Source organism: Balaenoptera musculus, chromosome 11, assembly GCF_009873245.2.
Source record: "Balaenoptera musculus isolate JJ_BM4_2016_0621 chromosome 11, mBalMus1.pri.v3, whole genome shotgun sequence".
Lineage (NCBI taxonomy): Eukaryota > Metazoa > Chordata > Mammalia > Artiodactyla > Balaenopteridae > Balaenoptera > Balaenoptera musculus.
The window spans coordinates 79,576,192-79,598,627 of NC_045795.1; the positions used below are offsets into that span (position 1 = coordinate 79,576,192).

Genomic DNA, 22,436 nt, shown 5'->3' on the forward strand with positions numbered 1-22,436 from the left:
AGCACAACAATGTAAAACAATTATACTCCAATAAAGATGCTAAAAAAAAAAAAAAAAGAACTGCCCTGGAAAATATGGCAGCCATCAGGCACATATGACTATTTAAGGCAAATTAGTTTAAACTATTAAATTTAAAATCCAGTTTCTCAGTCACAAAAATCACATGTGGCCAGTGGCTGCCATGTTGGACAGCTCAGAATACTGAACATTTCCATCACTGAAGAAAGTCCTACTGGATGGCATTGGTTCTACAGGAAGCAAGAAATGGTTCCCTGCTCCTCCATCTCTAGGACCAGCGTTCTGACCTTTTCTTGCTTCATTGCATTTGCTCTTTCTGAATTCAGGCTTTGTGGCTGGTGCTGAAACACTGAACTAATGAGATCCTCTGACGAGCTTCAGGTCAAAGGCCACTTCCTCCAGGGGACCGAATCTGATGCGAAATTCGATGCAGCACCCTTGCTAGATGCTTCTGGGGCACCCTTGTAGTTTCCTTCTCAGAACATTCATCACGTCTCTTGAAATTGTTTAAATTTAATTTGTCTCCCAAGACTGCGGGTCTATAGAGACCCTAGAGCCACATCAGCCTGGGTTTGATTCCCAGCTCTATCTCGGGCTCACTCCATGAACTTAGCAAAGACAACGGGCATTTCTGGGCCTCATACTCTTCTTCTGTAAAATGGGGATAAACTGTACCCAGCTCGTAGGATTACTGGGTAATTAAGTGAGTTGGTACACATAATGTGCTTTGAAAAGCACCCAGCACGTAGTGTACACTGGACAAACGTTGGCAGAAATAATTAACTAAAGAACATAAGCACCTTCAAAGGCAGAGCTGCTTTGGTCTTCTGCCCTGTACGTCACACCCTGCGCCTGGGGAAATGCTGAAATGAACTGTGTGGGCTCAGAAGGGCTGGCTTTAAAACAGCACTGTCAGGAACCTGCTCTACAGATCTACTCAAAACAGTAGAGTGAGATATTTGCACAGAGATGTTCATGTCAGCACTGTTTACAAAACACCAAAAAAAGCGGGGGAAGGGGCATCCAAATGTCCATCTGCAGGGGAACTCGATAAATAAACTACATATATTCATACAATGGATATGCTGCAGCATTTATAAAGAATGAGGTGGGACTGTGCACTTAAACACCTCCAAGATGTGTTAAGTACAATGGACAAGAATTGCAGTGAAATAAACAGGTATACATATGTTTATGCCGATTATGTCTAAGTTTTCTGAATCTTTGCACTAGACCCTTTAACAGTGGTTTCCTAGGAAGAGGAGGAGAATCAATTTAGACTCAAATATACTTAAGTTCTTTACTCTAGAAAGAATTCCATCATGTACATTCATGACTTTTCCTTAAAACTGTTTAAAAGTCTTGCTGTGAAGAGTGATTTGTGTTGTGGTGTCTTCCTCTTTGGAACCAGGACAGGCCAAGAGGAAAAACAATGTGAGCAGGGGAAACAGACAGTGAGTACCTGGGAAGTAAATAAAGATATTTTACTGGTAAATCCACTGGTTTACTGACTAGGAGAAGGGGGAGGGAACCCATCCACCAGGGTGGCAATTTCAGACCGGTCGTGTGTGTAAATATAAAAGCTAACACGCTGATGGAGAGCTTACATGTGTCAGATGCTGTGCTCAGCCCTTTCCAATTATTGTCTCATTTAATCCTACCTATGAGAAAGCACTATTATTATCCTCATTCTGCCGAAGGGAAAATGAAGACATGGAGCATTAAGCAACTTGCTGGAGGGCACACAGCTCAACAACAGAGGGCCTGAGACTCAAACTCTGCCAGGGCCACAGCCCAGCCTGCACACTTGCTACTGTCCAATAGACAGAGCTGCCATCAAGGGGCTAGTCCAGGGGGAGCAAAGACAGAGAAAGCTCTTGAAGGTCTATCCTGCCCTATTCCTGTGACAGTATCCAGCATTTCATAAAAATTCCATTTTGCTTCCAGCTTATGAGAGTCAACACAATATATTCCAGTTGCTTCCAAAAAACTATGAGCTGTCTCATATGACAGGGAAATCATACAGCTAAAAGGTCAAAAGGCTGAAGAACACAGTCAAATGGGTGAAAAATGGAGTGGATTCATATGTGGCGAAAGAGAATTTCAACTCCAAAATAACTGAGCGACATTCACAGAAAGATGGTTTTGTGGAAGGATGATAAGACATTTTCTGAAAAACTTTTTCCTGTTGCTACCCACCAGGAAGTTGGGTGAAAGTACCAATGAGCTATTTTTACAACTTTTTAGTTACATCCAGGATCTCCTGGGGTTTTCAAGAAAGTGCATGGGATCTGAAAGTCCAACAACTGTGTTTGTTTCCTGGCTCTTGCCTTCTAGAACCAGCTGCACAACCTTGAGAAAGTTCCTAAATGATACCTGGCCTCAGCATCCCCATCTAAAAAGTCAGGGATAATAGCTACCTCCGTCAAAGTGATCAAATTATTGGGAAAATAAAGTGACTCCACCTATGTAACACTTGTAACATAACCACCTCAATAAAATGAGTTGATTTTCTTTTTTGTCCCAGACAAGCTGTTGTCTAACCACATACTTTTCTTTTTCAACCCAGTACTCTTTGGCATTTCACAACCACTCCCACATCTAACCTCTCCAAAAAGGCAAATGGATGTTTTTTATATTAGGGGCACAAGCTCCCCTGATGGGCATAATAACTGATTTCAGATAAGACAATTCACTTTCTTAAACCAAAGAGGATCCACACTTGCTCTATTCTTAGCCACCTGAATTTTTAACTGGATTCACATTTACAAAACAACACATTGAAGAAGCTCTTGGTACCTCCACTCAGGCCCCCATCCCTTCCCTCCCCTCACTCCTAGACCTTAATAAATCATTCTTGCCTCGGGCATTCTCAGATGCCCTCCCAGCCCACCAACCACCAGTCACATCCCAACACCTCAAGGAAACTACGACAACTGATAATCAGCAATACTCAAAGTAAATCTTCCTGAATTCACAATACAGGAATTTGATTAATACCTAACCAATGTTAAATGTATATTCACAATTTGAAAATAAAGAGTAGGTACAAAGATAATGTTCTTCCCTGTCGTCCTGCAAAAAATATCAAACCAGAATCAGCATCCCTAAGATTTATGATCATTACTTAATTATTAGCCACTGCCCGGAACAGGGCGATTATCATATCAAAGTTACAATACCCCTAATAAAACAATAGCCTATTTCATATTCATCCTTTGTTTTTAAGTCTCATCTTGAAAATGCCACTGGGATCGTCCAGTAAGTCCAAATATATATTTTTTTAATCCAGATTTATAGAATTGCCATTACATGATGATATCTTTTTTTTTAAATTTAATTTAATTTAATTAATTTATTTTTGTCTGTGTTGGGTCTTCGTTTCTGTGCGAGGGCTTTCTCTAGTTGCGGCAAGCGGGGGCCACTCTTCATCGCGGTGCGTGGGCCTCTCACTATCGCGGCCTCTCTTGTTGCGGAGCACAGGCTCCAGACGCGCAGGCTCAGTAATTGTGGCTCACGGGCCCAGTTGCTCTGTGGCATGTGGGATCCTCCCAGACCAGGGCTCGAACCCGTGTCCCCTGCATTAGCAGGCAGATTCTCAACCACTGCGCCACCAGGGAAGCCCAATAAGTCCAAATTTTGAGTTTAGAAAAAGTACACATAATATAATAACTTGACCTACTTATTATTAATAGTATCATAGTATGCCCTTCTGTCTCAAATAATAACACTCAACAGGGCAATCAAGCTATAATATTGTTTTCAGACAAGATTAAGTTTAATTTCCCCCCCTACATTTGGCTTTGAGCTTGCAATCTGATTTGTAGGATCTCATCCTACAGATTTATTTTCACCTGTGTGAAATGATTTATATCCATGTTATTCAACACAGTTGTATTTTGAAATATTAAAAATGTTTATCCAAAGGGACCACGTTAAATAAATTATGGTCCACCTATTTGAAGAGATTACACAGCCACTTAAAAAAGAAAACAAGAAGTGCTCTATTACTGAACTGCGAAGACCTGTACGACATACTGTTATATAAAAGAGCAAAGTGCCAAACAGCATGTAGTGTATACTACCTTCTGTATAAAACAGGGAAGAAATGAGCACACACATATGAAACACATATGAGTATGTGTACACTCGCACATGTGTTTGTATTAACATTAAACAGTTTCAGAAGGGAAATCAGAAACGAGTAACAGCGGTTGTAATATCTGGGGAAAGGAGAAATGGAAATTAGGCAGGTGGAAGACAGATCTAGGAAAGAGCTTACTTATTGAATACTTCTGAAATATTCTGCTTTAGGAACCATGTAAATGTATCATCTACTCAAAAAATACATTAAATAGCAATTGGTGGTAAAAAATGACATTCCAGTCCCTTGAGATTAAGACAACACTACCAATAAGGTCATATTTTATGACTGACTATGATTCTTCTTCCTCTTCTTTCTTATACCATACATGCCCATATTAAACACACACACACATGCACACACACACACATGCACGCACATGTTTAAATCAATAAATTAGAGAAAACTTGAGGGAAAAGAAAAACCCCAATTACTTTTAAAGCGCTCCACAAAGCCTTATTCCATATTCCATATATTTTATTATTATTATTCCCCTTCAGGTGAACTGCAGTCTCCTAGAGATGTTCAGACTTCACTAGTCCACAGAATCTTTGCCTGGATGGCCCTGGATCCTCTGCAGGCCCCAGCAGACAGGTGTCCTCACCGCTGCCATACACATCAGCTCACCTTCGTAGGTGCCGACTTCTAGAAGAGTCCCGCTCCGCTCGAGGTCCAAGAACTCCTTCACAGTCAGAAAGCTGTAGTCCACGCCAGGCACCTCTCCTTCTCTGGGAGACCGGGTTGTGCCTGCAGCAGACAAGACAAAGGCACAAGAAATCATCAGTCCACTGAAACAGGGAGTACCCCATCCAGGTGTAATTAAAATAACCTGTTCAGTCAGCTGGAGTACCTAAACTGACAGACCAACCTACTGAGACAGGGACCTGGCAAAGACAACTTCTTTCTAGCAGGAAAAGTATCCTCACTTCCATCCTTGATGCCTGGGCCCCTCAAATGCAAGAAAGAGAAACCAAGCACAGCGAGGCAACCCAGGGAGATTTTTATCACTTAAAAAAACGCACTGAACGAAAAGGGTGAACTGGATTTTATACAGATGACATTCACAATCAGCAGCTTTTAGGGATCCAGTAAGTTCTAAAAAAGACATCCACCTTAAGCTCAGAGCCTAAGGGGTTTATATTTTTATCATAGGCCTCAAAATTCTTGTGTTCCTCAACACATCTGGCAACTTCCAATGTAATAAGCCCTTTGAAGAAAATGACAGCCACTGCATAAACACATCACCAGAGAAATTCAATTGCCCAAGATCTGTGGCTGGATACCTCCCAGGGATTAAAATGTTGCTGCTCTCCATGTAATTAATATGTTTGGCAAAAAGAGGCCACCCATAAGTTCTGATGGGAGAAAAAGGACAATGCATTTGCTAGAAAATTCTCCCCCTGAATTAATCTCATCAAAGACTAATAAATATAACGATTCTTCTTATGAAATAACACAGAGCCTCTAGAATATTTAAGTCACCCAGCTCAGGTGCTGGGCGGGAGACCTATCAATTTAGCCCAACCTCACCCCAAAGTGTGGAAGGAATATGGTTTACACACAAAACAAAAAAAGAAAATAAACCAAGAAGCAATTACATAGTGTATACTAGGAACCTATGTTCAACGTTAGGGGAGACCAAAAAAGAGCAAAACTCATGACTTCTCCTACATTCAAGTTAGGGGATATGATCAACATGGGTTTATTTTGCAAGGCACCATTACCTATGGCGCTTTCAGATCAATGTTTTTTTAATATAATAAGCAGGGATTTTTCCCTAGTCCTAATTCTCCCTAAAACAATGAAATAAGCAACTGTATGTATGTTAGCTCCAGTGCTCATGGCAGAGCACAGTCTCTGATCATGTGAATTTCCATGCACTTACAGTGGATATCCAGAATTCTCTTAAATCAAAAAACTCAACACTTGTTGCATATTTCATTCAGGCTAAACACATTTTTAAACAAGCCCCGTTTTTCTATTATCTGAAATTTGAGTGTTATAAACAGCTGCAAACTGTCCATAGAACAATTATATTACAAATGTTAGCTTCTGCCCAGCACGATGGGACTTTCTGGTAAAGAAGCCTGATTGTATAGTGTCCAGCAGTCTACTCTTGTAGTGTATCCTAATTTGTTCCCATTTCTGGCTCCCCTGACAGACGATGACAAGGCCACTGAGGTGCTTCACAATGTTTATATCTCTGGTGTCAAGCACACGGTGGGTATTCCAGAAGCATAAACTGTGCCATATACTGCTGTAGAGCAGGTATATAGAATGGGAATGATGAATTCATAGTCTGTCTGGCTCACCAGGCTGTGGTCTTGGGCATGTTCCTGAGCTTCTGCTATTTCTCAGTTTCCTCAAGTGGCCAGATGATGCTGGCCACAGCAAACATTTCATATTTTATTCTAAGGATGATGCGAAGCCACTAGAGGGTTCTGAGCAGGATGGTACCATGATTTATTTTTAAAAGATCACTGAGCAGGAAACAGGCAGAGTAGGAGGGTGAGGTGGGCAAAAACAGAAGCAAGAAGACAAGTTAGTTGGTTACTACAGTGTCCAGGTGAGAAAAAAAAAATCAGGGCACAGACAGGAACAGTAGACAAAGGTGACAAGAAGCAGTGAGATTTCTATTATGAATTGTAAACATTTTAAACAGCTATAAGACAGGCCGCAGGACAGATGTATTAAAAGTACATCAACTCCTCAGGCCATGCTAAGTCTATATTTTAAAGACAGAACCTGCTGATGGAGTGGATGGAGTGTATAAGAAAAACAAAAGAATAAGGACTGCCATCTTATTATTTGACCTGGGCAAATGGGTTCTGCCATTTACAGAGATCAAGAAGATGGGGGAAATGGCTTTTAGGGGAAAAAATTTAAGAGTTCACTTCTGAACATGTAAAAAGTATGAAATGCCTATCAGACACCTGGATGTAGAGAGCTGTGACAGGTGACTATGTAAATCTGAAGATCAGAGTGGCGGTTGGGTCTTGACTTGGGAGTCATCAGTAAAACCACTGGCATTTGAAGGCAAGAGACAGAAAGAGATAATCGAGGGGGAGAGAGAGTATAGAAAAAGCAGCCAAGAAGTTTGACTTAAACACAAAAACCTTATAATTTTTAGAAACTGAGACGAGGAGGAAGATCCTCAGAGGAGACTAAGAGACAACAGTCAGCAAGGCGGGAGCAGAGGAGGAGGGTGTGATGCCTCAGAGCCAAGTGCAAAAGCTGTTCAGCCGGCTACTTGGAAACCACAACAGTTCTACATCATAGTGGGAAATTCCAGCGCAGGGCGAGAACAGAATCTCTTTGAAACTTGCTGTGAAAGAATCTGTCCTAAATATGTTTTATATGGCAACTCACATATTTGGCCTCCATACCAAAATTCTATTAACTTAATCCACCCCCCCCCCCAAAACGAGGATAAATAAGACCAAACAAAAGATTTGTTGGGTTTTTAAAGTCTTCTACACCACACAGGATTGGTTTTTTTTTCCCTCCAATAACCATCTTTAATCTTTGTCATTTCTTCCCACGTTTTCTGAACCAATTTTCTCAGTGTAACTATAAAGACAACATAACCTCGGGGTCTTAATTTCCTGAAAGGATTTGAAAACAATCAAGAACTTGAAAAATGGAACATTTTAAAGGAAAAATGAAAACGAGCAGACCTCATTTTCCCCTGGAAATAAATATGCTTAGAAGGACCTTTGAGCAGCAGGGGAAGGGGGTGGGGGTGGGGGCAGGTATATCTCCACCCACAAAACCTTCAGGGTTTATTACCCAGACAAAACCTTTCCACTCTGCAGGCCAGGAGGAGGTTTACACCGTTATCCTCTGAGCAACCTGCCCTGGGTCTGGGCCCACATGACCAGGCTCCATTCAGTGACGCTAGGGAGAAAGGGCCTGGGAGGGGACCCCGCCTCCTCTTTTCTTCCAGCAGAATGAGGCTGCCTGCTGGACACACGCCTGGCAGATGGCATTTCAAAGGTTTTTCAGAAGCCATCTGGGGTGGGTACAATTATTACAAACCACGCTTCTAACAAAGCCAGAAGGGTTACTTCCTGGCAGAAGAGAAGTAAAACAAATTCTATCATGTTTTTCGGGGACAGCATAATAAAAAAATTTTAAAAAAATCACCAGGCCGACAAACAGAGGTTGCTATAGCCTACCAACATTGCTTTTTGCCGGTCTAGCTAGAAATCAGGCCATCGATATCTTGCACTTATTATGTTTGAACAAACAAACACAGTGCCCACTTCCTCGCTTTCCAAAAGGGGGAAAAAAAAAAAAGAAAGAAAGAAAAAGAGAGAGAGAGAGAGAGAAATTATCAAACACCAGGAAAAAAATAATAGCTTCCATTTACTGGATGCTTACTTACGTCCTAGGCAAGGTGTTAAGCACTTAATCGATACTGCTGTATCTAATCTTCCGAGGAAACACAGAAGGATTGTTATTATACTCATTTTTTGATGAGGAAGCTGATACCCAGAGAAGTAAAGTAACTTTCCCAAGGTCACATAACAAGTAAGCTGGGCAGAGCTATGATTTGAAAGTAGGCAATCTGACTTTACTATCCCTCATTGGAAACCACTGTTGGCCAATAGAACTTGCTGCCATAACGGAAATGATCCATAGATGTGAGTCTAACATGGTAGCCACTAGCCACATCTGGTTATTATTATTTTGATTATATACATTTCAGGTGTACAACGTTATAGTTCAACATCTGTATACATGTGGTTATTGATACGTGGCTAATGTGACAGAGGAATTGAATTGAAATTTTATCTAATTTTAATTACTTTAGATTTAAATAGCCACATGTGGCAACTGGACTAGCCAGTGCAATTCTAAACTAGGAGGGCATTTCCAGTACAATGTTCACTAGCATGCCCCCAAAGCACTTCCAGCTCTCAAAATAAAAACAAGAAACATACCAAACTGCAGAATCTTGTACTCATACAGGAAACCCATCCTTTTAAAAACTCTTATATGCTTTGAAAAATGATCTAGTCAAACTGTATGTTTTGTACTAAAAATTCCGTTTGGTTCCCATTGGCTATGGTCTCTTAGAAAAAAAAATTCTCCTTAGATAAATTGTGGCATCATCATTTATAGCCAAAACAAAACCCAAAAACCAGACCAAAACAAATGCAGTCCCCCAAAATAAACAAACAAATAAAACTGAGTGCCTATGAATATGGGAATGACTGAATGAAATATGGTAGAGTCACCCTTAGGAAATATATATACATATATATTTTTGCTATATAAAGAATACTTGTTAGATGTACATGCAGTTACCAGAAAGAATATCTACAATGTACAGTTGAGTGATATAAAGTACAAAAAAAAAAAAAAAATCACTGCATTTTATTGAAAAAGAGGAAAGAAAGCCCTATGGATGCTGCATGTTTTATGAGTTAATAAATAGTTAAATGGAGGGAACAAACCCTTAACAGTGGCAACCTCAGGAGGGCGGGTTCAGAAATGGGAAGAGAAAAAAGGACTGTTTCTTTAAATCTCTCTGAATTGCACCACTGCTCACGTAGTTGTTTTGGCACTTTATAAATCAAATAAAATAATTATTTAAGAAATCTTTACCTGATCCTTGGGCTTCCTACTCAAACAACTTCAATATTAGCTTAGTCCTTGCAAAAACGTGCCAAAGAATAGAGCCTCCAAGTGAATCAAACACACAATATTTCCCAAGGTTTCCCACCTCATAGAAAGCCAGCATCAATGTCTCCAACACTTGACTTTAGCTATGAATAGGAATACAGGACAAATAAAGTTGAGAAGGTGGCACTATTTTTCTGCCTGATTTTGGTTTTTAAACCTCAAACTGTTCATCACTTAAACAGAGTCCTTTTGAAGTGTTAAAATTTAACAAGATTTGCACCAGAGCAGTGAATACTATCAGGCTTTTCTGCCACCAGATCATAACTTAACAAGTTAATTTGAGCTATGCCCTGCTGACTGTCTCAGTATGAGTTAGCAATGCCCCCAAACGTTTGTCCCGAAAGCTTGAGTGGCTGCTTGCTTCTTGGGCACATTCTATGGTTCATAAACTTTCAGTGTACCTGGCATGAGTGACCCTTGCTGAGGAAATCAGAAAACGACCTTCCTTGTCATCAAACTCCACAAACTATGGCTACAGAAATGAAACCAGATTCGGAGCTCATTTGCTCTCTCTTCGTATTCTAGAAATTCTCTTGAAATATCCAGTTAAGGCAGAAAAAAATCCTAGAAATGAGACACTAACATGCTATTTCCTACTGCTACGTGTTTCCAATACCATTAGGTTTCTAGGCAAGCTGTCACTCAGCACCTATCCAACTTGCCTCAAGGCCAGGTTGCTAATACAGTGATCATTACTAAGATTAAACTGTTAATACTCAAGGATATCAACTGATGTTAAATTCATCTGGGTCTTGCTTATCCAAATCTAACAATAAGACTTCCAAAAATTATAGTCATCCCAACCGCTTCCATGTTAAAGAAAGTGCATGATTTTCTATAATAAAACAAGTATTTACATTGCTTGAAATTGGTTAAATATACAGGATAGCCTTATACTATTTATTCTTTAGTTGATGGAGATGAAGCAGAGTAGAACATGTTGTTTCCCCAAATTCACTCAGTTACCTACCACTCACACAATTTTTGCCCTATCAGTACCAGCAGTACTACTGACTCAGTATTTTCACTTCAAGTTAAAGCTGTTTAAAAAACTTAAATATATTCATGTAAAAAGGAAATGCTTAACTGCTACATACCTATCACAATGGATTAAAAAAAAAAATCTTACAATACCACATGCTGGCAAAAACATGGAGCAACTGGAACTCTCAAACGTTGTTGCCAAGGATGCAAAATGGTACAGCTACGGGGAAAAGAGTTTGGCAGTTTGCTAAAAAGTTAAACATAAATCGACCATATGACCCCAAAATCACACTTCTAAATATTTATCCTAGAGAAATGAAAACTTACATTCACACGAAAACCTATATACAAGTGTTTATAGCAGCTCGATGCATAATCAACCCAAAAGAGAAAAACAACTTGAACATCCTTCAACTGGTGAATGGATACACTGTGGTAAATCCCTACAATGAACTTGGCTAAAGTACAGATGTACACAACAACATGGATTAATCTCAAATAGAATGCCTAAGTCTAAGAAAAGCCAGACTCACAAGGCTACGTACTGTATAATTCCATTACAGTGATATTCAATAAAAGGCAGTACTACTACAACAAAGGAGAAGCCACAATGAGACGGTAGGAGGGGCGCAATCAGAGTAAAATCAAATCCCATAACTGGTGGGTGGGTGACTCACAGACTGGCGAACACTTATGCCACAGAAGTCCACCCACTGGAGTGAAGGTTCTGAGCCCCATGTCAGGCTTCCCAACCTGGGGGTCCGGCAACGGGAGGAGGAATTCATAGAGAATCAGACTTTGAAGCCTAGTGGGAATTTATTGCAAGACTTTGACAGGACTGGGGGAAACAGAGACCCCACTCTTGGAAGGCGCACACAAAATAGTGTGCGCATCGGGACCCAGGGGAAGGATCAGTGACCTTGGGGGAGACTGAACCAGACCTACCTGCTAGTGTTGAAAGGTCTCCTGCAGAGGCAGGGGGTGGCTCTGTTTCACCGTGGGGACAAGGACACTGGCAGCAGAAGTTTTGGGAAGTACTCCTTGGCGTGAGCCCTCCCAGAGTCTGTCATTAGCCCCACCAAAGAGCCCAGGTAGGCTCCAGGGTTGGGTTGCCTCAGGCAAAACAACCAACAGGGAGGGAACCCAGCCCCACCCATCAACAGTCAAGTGGATTAAAGTTTTACTGAGCTCTGACCGCCACAGCAACAGTCAGCTCTACCCACCACCAGAGCCTCCCATCAAGCCTCTTAGATAGCCTCAATCACCGGAGGGCAGACAGCAGAAGCAAGAAAAACTACAATCCTGCAGCCTGTGGAACAAAAACCACATTCACAGAAAGACAGACAAGATGAAAAGGCAGAGGGCTATATACCAGATGAAGGAACAAGAAAAAACCCCAGAAAAACAACTAAATGAAGTGGAGATAGGCAACCTTCCAGAAAAAGAATTCAGAATAATGATAGTGAAGATGATCCAGGACCTCGGAATAAGAATGGAGGCAAAGATTGAGAAGATGCAAGAAATGATTAACAAAGACCTAGAAGAATTAAAGAACAAACAAACAGAGATGACCAATACAATAACTGAAATGAAAACTACACTAGAAGGAATCAATAGCAGAATAACTGAGGCAGAAGAACGGATAAGTGACCTGGAAGACAGAATGGTGGAATTCACTGCTGCGGAACAGACTAAAGAAAAAAGAATGAAAAGAAATGAAGATAGCCTAAGAGACCTCTGGGACAACATTAAACGCAACAACATTCGCATTATAGGGGTCCCAGAAGGAGAAGAGAGAGAGAAAGGACCAGAGAAAATATTTGAAGAGATTATAGTCGAAAACTTCCCTAACATGGGAAAGGAAATAGCCACCCAAGTCCAGGAAGTGCAAAGAGTCCCATACAGGATAAACCCAAGGAGAAACATGCCGAGACACATAGTAATCAAATTGGCAAAAATTAAAGACAAAGAAGAATTATTGAAAGCAGCAAGGGAAAAATGACAAATAACATACAAGGGAACTCCCATAAGGTTAACAACTGATTTCTCAGCAGAAACTCCACAAGCCAGAAGGGAGTGGCATGATATACTTAAAGTGATGAAAGGGAAGAACCTACAACCAAGATTACTCTACCCAGCAAGGATCTCATTTAGATTTGAGGGAGAAATCAAAAGCTTTACAGACAAGCAAAAGCTAAGAGAATTCAGCACCACCAAACCAGCTCTACAACAAATGCTAAAGGAACTTCTCTAAGTGGGAAACACAAGAGAAGAAAAGGACCTACAAAAACAAACCCAAAACAATTAAGAAAATGGTCACAGGAACATACATGTCAATAATTACCTTAAAACGTGAATGGATTAAATGCTCCAACCAAAAGACACAGGCTTGCTGAATGGATACAAAAACAAGACCCATATATATGCTGTCTACAAGAGACCCACTTCAGACCTAGGAACACATACAGACTGAAAGCGAGGGGATGGAAAAAGATATTCCATGCAAATGGAAATCAAAAGAAAGCTGGAGTAGCTATACTCATATCAGATAAAATAGACTTTAAAATAAAGACTGTTACAAGAGACAAGGAAGGACACTACATAATGATCAAGGGAGCAATCCAAGAAGAAGATACAACAATTATAAATATATATGCACCCAACATAGGAGCACCTCAATACATAAGGCAACTGCTAACAGCTATAAAAGAGGAAATCGACAGTAACACAATAATAGTGGGGGACTTTAACACCTCACTTACACCAATGGACAGATCATCCAAAATGAAAATAAATAAGGAAACAGAAGCTTTAAATGACGCAATAGACCAGATAGATTTAATTGATATTTATAGGACATTCCATCCAAAAACAGCAGATTACACTTTCTTCTCAAGTGCGCACGGAACATTCTCCAGGATAGATCACATCTTGGGTCACAAATCAAGCCTTAGTAAAATTAAGAAAACTGAAATAATATCAAGGATCTTTTCTGACCACAATGCTATGAGATTAGAAATGAATTACAGGGAAAAAAACGTAAAAAACACAAACACATGGAAGCTAAACAATACGTTACTAAATAACCAAGAGATCACTGAAGAAATCAAAGAGGAAATCAAAAAATACCTAGAGACAAATGACAATGAAAACACGACGACCCAAAACCTATGGGATGCAGCAAAAGCGGTTCTAAGAGGGAAGTTTATAGCTATACAAGCCTACCTCAAGAAACAAGAAAAATCTCAAGTAAACAATCTAACCTTACACCTAAAGAAACTAGAGAACGAAGAACAAACAAAACCCAAAGTTAGCAGAAGGAAAGAAATCATAAAGATCAGAGCGGAAATAAATGAAATAGAAACAAAGAAAACAATAGCAAAGATCAATAAAACTAAAAGCTGGTTCTTTGAGAAGATAAACAAAATTGATAAGCCATTAGCCAGACTCATCAAGAAAAAGAGGGAGAGGACTCGAATCAACAAAATCAGAAAAGAAAAAGGAGAAGTTACAACAGACACCACAGAAATACAAAGCATCCTAAGAGACTACTACAAGCAACTCTATGCCAATAAAATGGACAACCTGGAAGAAATGGACAAATTCTTAGAAAGGTATAACCTTCCAAGATTGAACCAGGAAGAAATAGAAAATATGAACAGACCAATCACAAGTAATGAAATTGAAACTGTGATTAAAAATCTTCCAACAAACAAAAGTCCAGGACCAGATGGCTTCACTGGTGAATTCTATCAAACATTTAGAGAAGAGCTAACACCCATCCTTCTCAAACTCTTCCAAAAAATTGCAGAGGAAGGAACACTCCCAACTCATTCTATGAGGCCACCATCACCCTGATACCAAAACCAGACAAAGATACTACAAAAAAAAGAAAATTACAGACCAATATCACTGATGAATATAGATGCAAAAATCCTCAACAAAATACTAGCAAACAGAATCCAACAACACATTAAAAGGATCATACACCATGATCAAGTGGGATTATCCCAGGGATGCAAGGATTCTTCAATATACGCAAATCAATCAATGTGATACACCATATTAACAAATTGAAGAATAAAAACCATATGATCATCTCAATAGATGCAGAAAAAGCTTTTGACAAAATTCAACACTCATTTATGATAAAAACTCTCCAGAAAGTGGGCATAGAGGGAACCTACCTCAACATAATAAAGGCCATATATGACAAACCCACAGCAAACATCATTCTCAATGGTGAAAAACTGAAAGCATTTCCTCTAAGATCAGGAACGAGACAAGGATGTCCACTCTCACCACTATTATTCAGCATAGTCTTGGAAGTCCTAGCCACGGCAATCAGAGAAGAAAAAGAAATAAAAGGAATACAAATTGGAAAAGAAGAAGTAAAACTGTCACTGTTTGCAGATGACATGATACTATACATAGAGAATCCTAAAATTGCCACCAGAAAACTACTAGAGCTAATTAATGAATTTGGTAAAGTTGCAGGATACAAAATTAATGCACAGAAATCTCTTGCATTCCTATACACTAATGATGAAAAATCTGAAAGAGAAATTATGGAAACACTCCCATTTACCATTGCAACAAAAAGAATAAAATACCTAGGAATAAACCTACTTAGGGAGACAAAAGACCTGTATGCAGAAAACTATAAGACACTGATTAAAGAAATTAAAGATGATACCAACAGATGGAGAGATATACCATGTTCTTGGATTGGAAGAATCAATACTGTGAAAATGACTATACTACCCAAAGCAATCTAAAGATTCAATGCAATCTCTATCAAATTACCAATGGCATTTTTTACGGAACTAGAACAAATCATCTTAAAATTTGTATGGAGACACAAAAGACCCCAAATAGCCAAAGCAGTCTTGAGGGAAAAAAACGGAGCTGGAGGAATCAGGCTCCCTGACTTCAGACTATACTACAAAGCTACAGTAATCAAGAAAGTATGGTACTGGCACAAAAACAGAAATATAGAGCAATGGAACAGGATAGAAAACACAGAGATAAACCCACCCATGTATCGTCACCTTATCTTTGATAAAGGAGGCAAGAATATAAAATGGAGAAAAGACAGCCTCTTCAATAAGTGGTGCTGGGAAAACTAGACAGCTACAATATAAAGGAATGAAATTAGAACACTTCCTAACACCATACACAAAAATAAACTCAAAATGGATTAAAGACCTAAACGTAAGGCCAGACATTATAAAACTCTTAGAGGAAAACATAGGGAGAACACTCTATGACAGAAATCACAGCAAGATCCTTTTTGACCCACCTCCAAGAGAAATGGAAATAAAAACAAAAATAAACAAATGGGACCTACTGAAACTTAAGCTTTTGCATAGCACAGGAAACCATAAACAAGATGAAAAGACAACCCTCAGAATGGGAGAAAATATTTGCAAATGAAGCAACTGACAAAGGATTAATCTGCAAAATTTACAAGCAGCTCATGCAGCTCAATATCAAAAAACAAACAACCCAATCCAAAAATGGGCAGAAGACCTAAATAGACATTTCTCCAAAGAAGACATACAGACGGCCACGAAGCACATGAAAAGATGCTCAACATCACTAAGTATTAGAGAAATGCAAATCAAAACTACAATGAGGTATCACCTCACACTGGTCAGAATGGCCATCATCAGAAAATCTACAAACAACAAATGCTGGACAGAGTGTGGAGAAAAGGGAACCCTCTTGCACTGTTGGTGGGAATGTAAATTGATACAGCCACTATGGAGAACAATATGGAGGTTCCCTAAAAAACTAAAAATAGAATTACCATATGACCCAGCAATCCCACTACTGGGCATATACCCAGAGAAAACCATAATTCAAAAAGACACATGCACCCGAATGTTCATTGCAGCACTATTTACAATAGCCAGGTCATGGAAGCAACCTAAATGCCCATCGGCAGACGAATGGATAAAGAAGTCGTGGTACATATATACAATGGAATATTACTCAGCCATAAAAAGGAATGAAATTGAGTCATTTGTTGAGACGTGGATGGATCTAGAGACTGTCATACAGAGTGAAGTAAGTCAGAAAGAGAAAAACAAATATCGTATATTAATGCATGTATGTGGAACCTGGAAAAATGGTACAGATGAACCGGGTTGCAGGGCAGAAGTTGAGACACAGATGTAGAGAACAAACGTATGGACACCAAGGGGGGAAAACTGCGGTGGGGTGGGGATGGTGGTGTGCTGAATTGGGCGATTGGGATTGACATGTATACAGTGATGTGTATAAAACTGATGACTGATTAAAAAAAAAAAAAAAAGGCAGTACTACAGTAGGGATGGAGAATAAACCAGTTGTTGCCAGGTGTGTGGTCAGGGCTGACTACAAAGGGGACAGTAGAAGGGAATGGGGGGAGGGGGGGAGGGGTTGAGGAGGCCGAACTCTTCTGTATCCTGATTGTGGTGGAGGGTGAAGGACGATGCATTTCTCAAAACCTACAGAAGTGTACGCCACAAAGAGTGAATTTTACTGCTTATAAAACTTTAGAAAAGGAAACATTTAACATTACCTCCAGTGAACAATCAGTTTCAGCCTGCCATAAACAATAGCTAAAAATAAACACAACCAAAATAAAGTCATTTCATCTTATCTAGAGCCTGAGGCTCTGAGCCTGAGGCCCGCATTCTCTTATTACAAAGGGAGATTAACAAACATTAGAAAGTTGTTAGAGACCTATTAGCACCAAACTGAGACTTTCTCCTTAACACAATTACAAGGATTTTTAAAAAATTATAAAGAAAAGCATCTGCTTAGTATTGGATTAGATCTTTCTGGATAAAAAGCACTGGCTTTTACTGAAGCTTTTGTATCACCTGCTGCTCCTGCCGGTGAACACGAGGTATGCACAGGGAACGGAGGACAAAAGACCAACTGACCTCTTCTCCTAAGAGAAAGTGTTTATGTCTAAAACAAGTCCACATGCAGATGAATGGATAAAGAAGATGTGGTACCTATATACAACGAAATACTACTCAGCCATAAAAAAGAGTGAAATAATGCCATTTGCAGCAACATGGATGGACTTAGAGATTATATTAAGTGAAGTAAGTCAGACATAGAAAGACAAATATCATATTATATCTCTTATATGTGGAATCTAAAAGAAATTATACAAATGAACTTATTTCAAAACAGAAATAGACTCACAGACATAGAAACTTATGGTTACCAATGGGGATGGTGGGGAGTCGGCGGGGGGTTGGGGGGAGATAAATTAGGAGTTTGGGATTAACATATACACACTACTGTATATAAAACAGATAAACAAGGACCTACTGTATAGCACAGGGAACTATATTCAGTATTCTGTAATAAACTATAATGAAAAAGAATATGAAAAAGAATATATATACAATACTGAATCACTTTGCTGTACATCTGAAACTAACACAACATTGTAAGTCAACTACACTGTACCTCAATTTAAAAAAATGGTTATTAAAAAAAGAAAAAAGAAAACAAGTCCCCCACTTGTGTCTTTTCAAATCCACCAAACAGACAAAAACAACCCTATAGTTATTATTATTATCCCCACTTCACAGATGAGAAAAAGTGCACAGAGAGATTAGGTGACCTGCCAAAAATTACACAGCTAGTAAATGGCAGAGCCAGGATTTGAACCCAAGATTCTACTGCCACAGAGCAGCCAAACCCCCTGTATACAAAGAAGACATTGGGTATAGAAACAAACTAGGGCAGGGAGAGGGATACCTGAGTCTTCACAGCTCTTCATCGCCTGTCCTCATCAAAGAAAGTTTGTGCTGATGGAGTTAAGGCTGGGGGAGAATGCCTGACCCCTCCCCCCATGACTTCCTTAATCCAAAACCTGAGCTCCCAGGAACTATTTCTTCCTACCTCTTAATCAGAATAATGAGGTAATTCAGGCCAGAATCCACTGAATAGGAAAGTCAAGTAATGACTTGAACATGCATATTAACCATTCTTCCTCTTTGATGCGGGGGAGGGAACCTTGGCACATACATACTCGCGGAAATCTTGCATTCATTAAAAACAGGAAAGGGAAAATTCTCAAGCTGTCATTGAGTCATTGCAAACATTCAGCATTCAGGCAATAAAGAATAAGATCTCCAACACTCGATACATGCTTATCGAAAATCAACTTTGGAGGATTATCTTGAGGCATTTTTGTTCAGAAAGGAATTCTGAAAATCAGTAATGCCATAGTCTAGTCCTAAAGACTGTCTATCATAAAAAGGGATTAGATCAGATAGACTTTATTATGACAGGTTATACTTTTTACTTTCTCTGAACTAATGACAGCAATTGTTTGTATAAAATGGAATGAACTAATGCCAACGATTTCAACCAGGTAATTTCAAAAGCACGTGAAAGAAAATGATTATTTTGGTGAAAAGCTGTAATTAATGAAGAATATCAAGTTTCCACAAATTAGGTGACTTTGCAAGCCCAATGCTAAATGCTTCTAATCTTTGGCAGCTTTCTTTCTTCAGTTTCAAAAAAAATAATCAAGACTGACTGCCAATGAGTAGATGGGTTTCTTTTGGGGGTAAAAAGGATGTCCCAAAATTAGATAGCTGGAATGGTTGCCCAGTTCTAGGAATATAATAAAAATGCTGAATTTTATGGAGTGTACAATGTCTATCAATAAAGCTGTTAAAAACAATATTACACTACAACAGAAAGTAGTCTCTGTCTTCAAGGATATTACAATTCAGTAGAGGAGCTGTTAGATTTCTGTGAATAATAGGCACGTGGCGTAATTTGTTCTTCAAGAGCAGCCTGCTTTCATTAGTCCTTCCAATATACGAACCAAGTGCAAGCATGAGATCAGAAATTACAGACCACGTTATCTTATTTTCCTAAAAACTGCAGGGGTCTGGAGTTTCCCCCCCGAAAGGCCAAATAGAGAAACTGTTATGAAATCTAACATCAGACTTGGTGAGTTCAAATTCCAGCTCTGATATTGACAAACTGTGTAACCACAGCCAAGTTAAACATTTTGGGCTGCGGTTTTCTCGCCTCTAAAATGGGGAGATAATAATACCTGCCTCATAAGGTTGTGTCAGGATTGTGTAAGACCATACATATAACCTGCTAGGCCTGGTTATAATCTGCATTCTATAAACATTGGCCATAACAACAAAATCATCGTCACCATGACCACCACAATTCCCTCCTTTTTCTTTCCAACCATTTTGCTTTAAAAGTAAAGAACCTAACTACTGACCCTTCATTATACTGCTACCTCGGAACAGGTTTTCTGTACATAATGCCTAATTTAATTCTCCCAGGAGGGACATTTTTTTCCCACAAAATTTTCACAGTTCACATAATATTCTATCCTTAATTATCATTTTTCAAAGCCTCTCACACGAACGCACACAACTCCCAACCACAACTCTTTGGATTATCTTTTGCTAAGAAATCATAAAGTCAACTCGTTCTGTGAATACCATAATTTTAGTTAATCATTGAGCACTGGCATCTGTGAGGATAGACAGATGCCTATTTACTGGAATACAGTGTCTGAATTTGAGGCCCTCAAGTCCCCTAATTTCATGTAATCGTGATTCATATGATTAACTCCTTCTCATTGAAAGGATGTAATATTTACTTATTGAAGAAATACTATACACCTGGATATAAAGAGAGAAATCAATTTATATCTAGTACCAAGAGCGAGCAGTTATAAGAGCAAGTCAAGATGGATATAAGAAAAAAGGAGTTTGTATTGATTTTAATAAATACACTGGTTCTCAGCTGACCTAGTCATGACAGTTCTTAAAGCCTTCTCAAGTATACAGACTAACAGTCATCACCATGTAAATTTTACTTTCGCTCTCATCAAGTATATACACTGCTATGTCAAAGTAAACAAAAGGAAACAGTGTGTGACAGAGGATATAAGACGCTAAAAGAATAAAGAGGAGCTGGGTACAACATTAAGCGTATACCAAAGATATACGGTACTACTTATGTATTTCCTTACTGAAACACACAAGAGTATGGCCTTTATAGTATAAAGGAAAACGTAGTGTGAACAGTGAAATTTCTAGGATTATGTTTCAGAACAGTGTTGAAACTGAGCAAAAAGCATAAAAACTAAGTATTTCTGTTTTTTTAACAGGTACTTCCCCTCTGCCTTTTTAATTTTCCTAAATACCACCATTCACTTTGAAAAGGCTCTATTGGCACCCAAAACTCTGATTGGGATTGACATATATACACTAATATGTATAAAATGGATAACTAATAAGAACCTGCTGTAAAAAATAAATAAATAAAATAAAATTCAAAAATTCAAAAAAAACAAAACAAAACCCCTAACTGTAACATTTGGAAGGTGTCTTATGAGCCAAGTCTGAGGAACACGAGCATGTCGACATCACTTAAGGATGGATTCCCAGGCAGCTGAATTCACTCCTGGGACTCTGCTATTGTTCATAAGTCACTTATGTGTTTCCCCCATAAATGATGACATAGGCAGATTCCCAGAAAACTGAATTACCGCCTTGACTTCTGCTACCCTGGGACCATCCATTACCTTATCTAATGCTTGCCAATTATCTCTCTAACTATAAGTCACATTCCAAAAAAATACAGACTGGGAGCAACTACAAAATGAGGCAGACTCAGCTGATGAACTGCTATTGCCTTTCTTTTGCTTAGTTCATTTCTCAGCGAGCAATTACAGTCTCACATTATGTAGTACTTCCCTTGTCACAACTCTGGGTTGTTTTATGTTATAGGCTACACTTCCGAGATGGATGAGTCATAGAAATGATTATTTTTCACTCTGCCTGGTAAGCCAAATGAAGTAGATTTTAGAGGTGAAATTAAACACAAATTATTAATGCTTCTAAAACATTCGCTTGGAAGAATGTAGACAGTGATGAACAGAAGTCTGTGCTCATGTGATTATCACCCACACTGACTTTTAAAGGAATTATTTCATTAGAAAACTATATGAGGTATCGAAAGGTATTATTAGAAAGTGAGTGGCCAGTTTTGAAAAAGTAAAATCAAGTAGAAATGTTTATTATTATAAGGTACTTAGAATAATTACTACTTAAAAACTATAAATTATTCTATGCTTTCTAATAGAAATTGTCCCTTTTCAAACAAGCCTTATTTCACAGATGCCAGGTGAGTGAAAGCGCTGCCTTCCAAACTGGCCACATCATTTTTAGCCCACAGACTTTTCCTTAACCCAAGAATGCAAATTACACCATTGTCATCTACATAAACTGGACCTAATATGAGGCCAGATAAAATCGGGTCAAGGATCAAATCAATGACTCTTTATTAAAGACAGAAATTCTAAAATCGATTCATTAAAAGGTAATGACATCTTAGTTCTGACATATGAACAATCTATCCTTAGAAAAAAACTAGTGCTTTCATTTGTTTTTGTTTTATTTCACACCTATTAATTAAACATCATATCACACAATGCTTACTGGTCCTCACTCTCGAGTTTCATCTAATTCATCATCCCTGTCAACAGCGCCTGCTGATCAAGGGCAGGGAGAAGGGAGAGGCAGTCTTTATTTCCTTG

The 22,436-nt window shown here is 39.0% G+C and overlaps 1 protein-coding gene across 15 annotated transcripts in view; it reads right to left on the reverse strand.

Annotated features, from left to right (window-relative positions):
- The window catches only part of MAGI1 (membrane associated guanylate kinase, WW and PDZ domain containing 1), a 610,393-nt gene that overhangs the window by 130,210 nt on the left and 457,747 nt on the right, over nt 1-22,436 (reverse strand). For all 15 annotated transcript variants that reach the window (XM_036868494.1, XM_036868484.1, XM_036868492.1 and 12 more), the window contains exon 3: nt 4,790-4,909. In XM_036868494.1, coding sequence (XP_036724389.1) covers nt 4,790-4,909 — 120 coding nt within the window. The remainder of the gene's footprint in view (nt 1-4,789; nt 4,910-22,436) is intronic.